We start from the raw sequence: 8016 nt of genomic DNA, 5'->3' as shown, positions 1-8016 counted from the left end.
TTAACAATTTTAGTTCAAGGGCTGTATCATTATAATTTCTTATTGTGTATCTAATTGGACTTTCTTTTACGAAGTTAAATTATTTTAAAATCTTAGTGATTAAAATGAAAGACTGACTGACTTCTGACTTTGTCACACATTATAAATAAAAATTATACATTAAGTTATAAAATACAGTAGAAATTTATCGGATGAAAAATTCGGCAAGAAGGACGGGTACAAGGGACGGTGCTTAGTGAGATCGATTGCTTTTAAACAAGCGTGCTTGAGCTTAAACTATATATGTATATTATATATTTATCAATTAACGACGTGTATAATATAATCATATACGCAAAAACGGAAAATTTTGTTACTCCAAATGCCTTTGTTCTTATTAATCTAGAAACAACTCCCCTGCTATTTTTATTGACTTGCTTGCTTTATTACTTTACTGACAGAAAAATTGCATGAAAACGTATTTGCATGTCTTTATATTGATTAATGTTCGTATAACCATTTTCTCATGTGGAAAATTAAGACTAGTTTCGTATGTGACCAAAAAAACCTTTTATAATTCTTTAGTACCTCCTGTACATATGATACAATTAAACAATTAAACTTGAATCCAAAAATAAACCAATACTTTGTACCAAGATCGAACTGCTTCCGTGAAAAATATTCGGTACCTTGCCGATGAGGACCGGATCAGTACTGACTTGCCTGAGCAGTACGGTATGTAATAAAGGACCTGGGCCCAATCTAAACTAAGAAAAGCTATTGTTCTATATCTCAACTCATTCCGAGTACTTTTTTTAATACGTAACTAATAAAAGATATACAGATACATCGTTATTTATCCATGACTCGTTATATACTTTTAATAAGCAAATGAAGTACTGAAAAAAATGTCACAAACAGAGGTCTGAAAGTATTTTTTGAAGATTCAGTACCATTTGTTTAGTCTTTGTTTTTTTTTAAGTTGTTAAATGTACAGAGTACCATTTTAATTATTTGACGGAATTAATAACTTAAAAAAAAGTAGTGACTACCTGGACATCATTTAAGGTATAAAGCTTTTAGACATTTCTAGATGCCTATGCTTTTGTAAGAACTTTCCGGTACTTAATTTGAGATGAAAAATAGTACAGGTCTCAGCTTAGATTAACTATAGTAAAATGTAGACAGTTCAGCTTTAGAAGATTGTTTTTTATTTGTCTAGCACTTTCTACGATTTTCACGATTTCTTCATTTGAAAAAGATCTTGAAAATTGTGGATCTTTTATTAGGAACTTGTTTTTTGTTTGTTTGTTTCTGTTTTTAATATGTTAAGGATTACAAAAGATTTATCAATGATTTTTTCAGCACCAAGTACATGAGTTATACATATATTTTTTATTATTTGAATAAATGCCTTTCGCGGCAAATAATCAAATATGAATCTTAGCCACGGGTGAAAACAAATCTTTCCGTTTTTCTTAATTTAAACACTATCTTAATATATTTTGCTTACCAAATTAAATCAAACATAATCCATTGTCAGAGCTATAAGTTCATATAGGTACTTAGACTATACATACACTACTCTTCGTTACCTTTCTGAGCAATCCATAAATAAAGAAAAACGTTTGTGCTTTAATATAAACTTTAAGATGTCTATTTAAACAATAGTCGACTATAAAAACACCTAGGTTTCAACTACACCCAGAAATTTTCAACACTAATTGTAATAGTGTAACGTATTAATTAAGGAATATTTATTTCAAAAATGTTTATAAGCATTTTAATAATACACCATTAGCGACTTTTCTATAATATTCAAAACCCAAGGAAAGGAAATATTTCAGTTAATGTAGAGTATGAATATTTTGGCGCATGTCAGTCTATAAAGCGATTATGGATTGTAATTTAATTCATTTTGTTTAAATTGATGTCATCAGTTTGTTAGTTTGTTTAGTTAGGTAAGTGTTTTAACTGGTCAACAGAGATTTTCGAAATATTCTACGATATTATCTACCAGACGAAAAAAAAGTTTGTTAAAACTTTTGCAGTTATGCAGTTTATAAAATTTTCATTAGTTTGTTAAGCGGGAAAAATAGCCAATTCTAAATCAAATAAAAAGAGTAGATATCCATAAAATGATATTTTTTCTTAATTAGTTGTATTCCGTGAAGGATAAATTAACGACATAATTCCTGATAATTGATTAATTATTATTAACTATTTTGAAAAATATCAAATCAACCTACATATAAATGTCTATAAACTGCAACTTGATAGTCGATAATTTGTAAGTAGAGAGGTAATATTCTTTTTATATTGGCAACTTCGTTAATAATTTGAGGAAGACGTGAGTACAAGTTTTAAAAGAATTGTAAAAAAAATAAAGTAGCTACAATCAGGGGCGTCATTTTGTGTCATATTGTACCCTTGGAAGAGGTTCACTACGATCTAGCCAAGAATTTCCATAACTTGGAAATCATAATTATTGTTGCACGTGCATGTTAGCAGATAAAAAGTGATTAATCACCTAATATTCTCTAGAATTGATTTTAAATTGATGTATAATACACGTACATATTCATATGTACATTTGTACGCATCAATATTTTTATAAAATGCATGAAGGTCATAAAATTATTGTTAACAACACTAGTTATTCCCCCCTAACGGTTACTGTGAGCTCGAAACTGTTAGCACCCTTGCTTCTAGTGGTCGAAATTCACTTCACTATGACGTAGTGTCGGCCATCATTCTTTTCTAATTGTTGCTGTTGTCGGCCATCATTCTTTTTCAATTGTTGTCGCATTGTCACTGATGTCGGCCATTATGGTTTTTAATAGATGTATAGTAATCAATGATTAACATTAACATGGAACACATCGTACACTTCAGCATAAGCTGACAGCACTCATATTNATATAACAATTTATATATATTTAAACAATACAGTTTTCCTTATTGAAACAATGTACTTGTTCCACTTTTAAAGCATTTTATATGAAGTATCTTGAAATCATGATAGATATAATTGAATACATCAGAAATTTGATTTTCCCATCTGATGTAAACAGAAAGAAGAGACGGTAAGCAAATCAAATACGGTATATAATAAAATGTTGCAAATTACATTCGTAAAATTTGTTTTAGTTCAATATTTGAACAAGGCGAAGTCCCTGTCAAAATTCGAAGAACTATGTCTCAACACCCTCATTTAGAAGGTAATGTTAATAATAATTGAAAATTCCTTTACCAATTTATCATTTCTAGTATTTTTTTTGTGGAAAAATATTCAGAATGGTGTATTATTTATCTTAACGTAGTCTGTTTTAACCAGTACAGCAATATATTTCTTTATATGTAGTTACTCTCTATTTAAAATTTAATTTGTTCAAATTGTTTGGCTTACTGTTTTTGCTGTTTTATTACTAAAAATAAGGTCATGCTTAGTAAAGTACATGTCAGTAAGAGCCAGGAAGAACAGAGGAGGATAGGAAAAGAATAATATTTTTTGAGTTTCTGCATTTTGCTAATCATTACAAAACTTTTTCAACTTTCCGCTTCACCTCCTGGTACCCATCTAGTATACTGTACTATACTAAATCTGAGCCTAAAAATGAATCATAATAGGAAAGAAATTGATTTTACTTTAAATTTATTTTCTTATATCATGGTAAAACATTTCTAGACAATTGGAATTCTTTTTCATCATCATCATCAGGAAATTTTAGAAGCAGAAGTAACCTGTACTCTTCATCTCCCCCATTGCCTATAAATAAATCAAAAGAAAATATTGTTTACAATATTGACGATGATGATGTGTTATTAATTAAAAATAACACTAAATTTAACAACAACAACCCTATTCAGATTACATCAACCCCTAATGTATCAACTGGAGATGATGATGTAGCTATAGTAAGTAGTGAATCATTAGCAGATAAAAAGACCAATTTTCGAAAACAAGGATTGGATTACATTAACTTGTCATGTTTCAACGAAACACAAAATACTTTTCGTCAACCTACATCTAAGCTACGCAGAGCGGGATTTAACTCTACAACTCCAACAATATTCAGCAGTATTCAAGAAGTAAGATCAAAACTTAATAGTCGAAATCCATCTATTCATAGCTCAACACTGGATCAATCATTCCGTTTAGATGAGAAGTTGAGATACAGAGAACTTTTATCAAGAGCTGCTCCATCATGGTCTTCATATAATACAAATGGGTCATTATCAAATTACAGTACTCCCACTGGAAAATTATGTGTTGACACTAGAAGCAGAGGTAAAAAACTAGTTGGTTTAGCTCAAAGAACTGAAAGTAAAGAAACAGCATTTATTGATTTAACTGATGATACTTCAAAAAAATACAAACCACGACCTTCAATTAAAGATACAATAAATAAGGTTTTGGATGATTTTGACAATGAGCCCGTAGTAGTAAAGGATTCTGATTCAGAAGTAGAAATCCTTCCTTCTCCACCTTCACCTAAACCAGATTTTAAAGTGGGACCAGTCAACAGTCTCAAAGCAGTTATTGATACATCTGAACATTCACATAAAGAATGGGTGGACAAACTGTAAGTACTTTGTTTTTCCTTTTAGCATATTCTTGTTAAAATTTAGAGAAACTCATTAAAGGGATTTTTATCAGATAGAATACACTGTAATGTAATAAGTACACATCAAATTGTTTTCTTTTTAAAACATTTCTTTTATGTAAAATTAAATAATCACTACTTAATTATTGATTGTTGGACCCTTGACAAGTTTTATGTGGTGTTTCCTCTTTCTTTTAGTATTAAGGAACGCTACGATCAGTTAGCTAAAAAAGAAAAAGAAATACAAAAACAAAGAGCTCAAGTGGAAAAGTTTAGTCAGATAAATCACGAAATTCGCATAAAACTTTTGGAAGAAGATGTAAAGAGGAGCCTGCAAATTAAGGATATAGTACTACCAGTGGAAGTTTCTGAAGAAGCATCTCTTCCTCAGTTAACAGAGGAGCAAGAAAAAATTGTCGCAAACGCTCTAAATCCTCGTGGAAACCCGAACGAAGTATTAGCTCAGAAATTTAGTCTGAGTATAACAAGGAGAGATTTATTGACGTTAAGTGGTCTGAACTGGCTGAATGATGAAGTCATCAATTTCTATATGAATCTTATAATTGAACGAGGAAAACTTCCCCAATGGCCAAAAGCATATGCTATGAACACCTTCTTTTATCCCAAACTTCTTAAAGATGGTCCAGCCTCTCTTAGAAGATGGACGAGAAAAGTAGATATTTTTGCGCATGACATTATCGCTGTACCAATTCACTTAGGTGTCCATTGGTGCATGAGTATGATAGACTTTAGATATAAAACGATAAAATACTACGATAGTATGGGCGGCTCAAATAGAAGATGCTTAGACGCCCTCTTAAATTATCTACAAGCAGAACATATGGATAAAAAGAAAACCAAATATGATGTTTCAAATTGGGAATTGGAAAGCGTTAAAGACATTCCTCAACAGATGAACGGAAGCGACTGCGGAATGTTTTCGTGTACATTTGCGGAATTTCTTACTCGAGATGCAAAAATTACATTTTCCCAAGAAGATATGCCATACTTAAGGCGAAAAATGGTATTGGAAATAATAACAGGAGTTCTATTAATCACTTAACTTCCCTTATATACAGTAATTCTTTTACTTCATATTGCTTTTGTTATTACCAATCCACTCTATTCAGACGATTCCTTCATAACTATTTTTTAATGTAGTTTTTATCATTTTGTGATAAAAGTTGCATTATTAAAGATATGTAACATTTTTATTGTTTAAAATAATGAATTCATACCCGTTGTAATTTAAAATATTTGCGAGACACAGATACAAATGTAACACATTTAAGAGTAAAGAGAAGTAAAATAAGTTAAATGATCTTTTCGTTAATATTATTTTACTATATATTAAAATAAACCGGAACAAAATTTTTATTTTGTAAGAGTATTTTTATTTTTTTATAAAATTATGAACTACTTGAATCTCGTATTAAATGAACATGTAAGAAGTGCGTTTTTATTGTCTTTTACTCACAGCAAGTAGTCTTTATATGCGCAAAGATATGAAACATGAGAAGGCTCATGAGACTAGCTGTAACTACTTTCAGCTATGAAACATAAAAATTAAAAACTAACAAGTATCGGCCGCGCAACAATTATGAAAGGACAATAAGTCTATTAAATACTTAATTTAATAAACTTACTAATGCGACAATATAAATACTTAATTAACTTAACTTAATTGAATAATTAGGTATATTTAAAAAGTTTCATTAACTAATTAGGTATTTTACTTAAGACATTTTTATTTTACTTTGGATTACCCTTCGTAAAATTTTGTTAGAGGCTATTATAGAGTTAAGATGATACTGCTTTAGTTTTCTAATATGTATGTGTTTTATTTAGTTCAATTCCAAAGAAATCCTTTTGATTTTCATTCATATTGATGTGTATAGCAGTGTTTCCGTTTTTACTTCGATTTGCACATGCGCATCTTTTAATAATTAGTTAAACTCAAGTGCGCATGCTCAACTGATTCTTGAAAAATGCGCATACGCAAATCGTAAAAAATGATTGCAAACGGATATACGTACGAATTATGACGTTTATTTGTCCATTACCACGCATGTCATAATAAACGTTTCAATTGCTTTATTGGATAAAATAGAGTCGATTACTTTAGTCGGAGAAGTTTTAGTTTTGACGCTGTAGGTTATGTTACAATAACTAGTGTCGCGTGGTCGCGGTCGAGATTTGTTTTTGCTTTCGAGTATTCGGTTTCAAAATGTTCTGTATTCGTTAAGTATCGCAGGAATTACATCTACGAATAAAATTTGCATCATATTTTAAATTATACAAATCGATGGTATGATAGAAATGACTAAGAACAATATCAAATAAAACTTTAATGTAGTGAGAATACCTGCTAAAAAATATGTACAGACTACAACGCGGAGGAATTCTGACAAAATCTGCAAAGTCAAGGTAGAACGTCTTTTATTTACATTAATTTTATTTTAATTTAAACATTTATCATAGCTTACATTGTGACAGAAGATGTGCTAACAAACTCGTTATATACTTCTAATACATTTACGATTTGCACGTAAAATAATGAAAAATCTCATAAACATGCTGTCAGAAGCATTTTTGCATGATTAGAGTATAATTATTTTTTTTAAATTTCTTAATTCAATTCTTACAATAGGTTTAAGCCAAAACTTACGTAATTTAATTAAATGTGGTTCGTATAGGAAAAACAAGAACAAAATCTGAAGAAAGTTTTTATTTATCACAATTATTTACACCTCTAATATAATAATTTAAGCAATATTTGATGCAACACATGGATGATATTAAAACTGAGAAAAACTTACAATTTTAAGCTTGAGCGAATAGGCAATGCTATTATGATAAATTATAAAACATTTTATTTTAAATACAATCAGAAGCCAGTTAAACCTGCAAAAATTGACATATTCGTAATGTTTTTTTATGCTTATACCTATTCCTATAAGTTCATATTATTATCGGTCAAACTGATGTTAAGTTAGTAATAAATAATTATCCTGGTATTTACAACTATAGTTTGTCCCATTTATATTCACAGACAGGTTTTTCTTTTCCAGAGTCCCAAAAATAATTATTGAAGGTAGACCAAAATACTTTTTTTATTATTATTTTTTTAACAATTTTAGTTCAAGGGCTGTATCATTATAATTTCTTATTGTGTATCTAATTGGACTTTCTTTTACGAAGTTAAATTATTTTAAAATCTTAGTGATTAAAATGAAAGACTGACTGACTTCTGACTTTGTCACACATTATAAATAAAAATTATACATTAAGTTATAAAATACAGTAGAAATTTATCGGATGAAAAATTCGGCAAGAAGGACGGGTACAAGGGACGGTGCTTAGTGAGATCGATTGCTTTTAAACAAGCGTGCTTGAGCTTAAACTATATATGTATATTATATATTTATCA

General features: G+C 29.6%; 1 protein-coding gene across 1 annotated transcript; it reads left to right on the top strand.

Annotated features, from left to right (window-relative positions):
- The first annotated feature begins 2904 nt into the window (after nucleotides 1-2904).
- On the top strand, nucleotides 2905-6037 carry LOC108736334 (ubiquitin-like-specific protease ESD4). Its single transcript, XM_018468717.2, has 4 exons — nucleotides 2905-3065; nucleotides 3130-3200; nucleotides 3668-4565; nucleotides 4785-6037. Exons 1-4 carry the CDS (start codon nucleotides 2980-2982, stop codon nucleotides 5647-5649), a joined length of 1920 nt encoding a protein of 639 aa, XP_018324219.1. The 5' UTR covers nucleotides 2905-2979; the 3' UTR covers nucleotides 5650-6037.
- Nucleotides 6038-8016: the final 1979 nt, after the last annotated feature.

This window comes from Agrilus planipennis, unplaced genomic scaffold (assembly GCF_000699045.2).
Source record: "Agrilus planipennis isolate EAB-ADULT unplaced genomic scaffold, Apla_2.0 scaffold64, whole genome shotgun sequence".
NCBI classification, from domain to species: domain Eukaryota; kingdom Metazoa; phylum Arthropoda; class Insecta; order Coleoptera; family Buprestidae; genus Agrilus; species Agrilus planipennis.
Note: the sequence above shows the minus strand (reverse complement) of the source record. Positions and strands in the feature narration are given on the sequence as shown.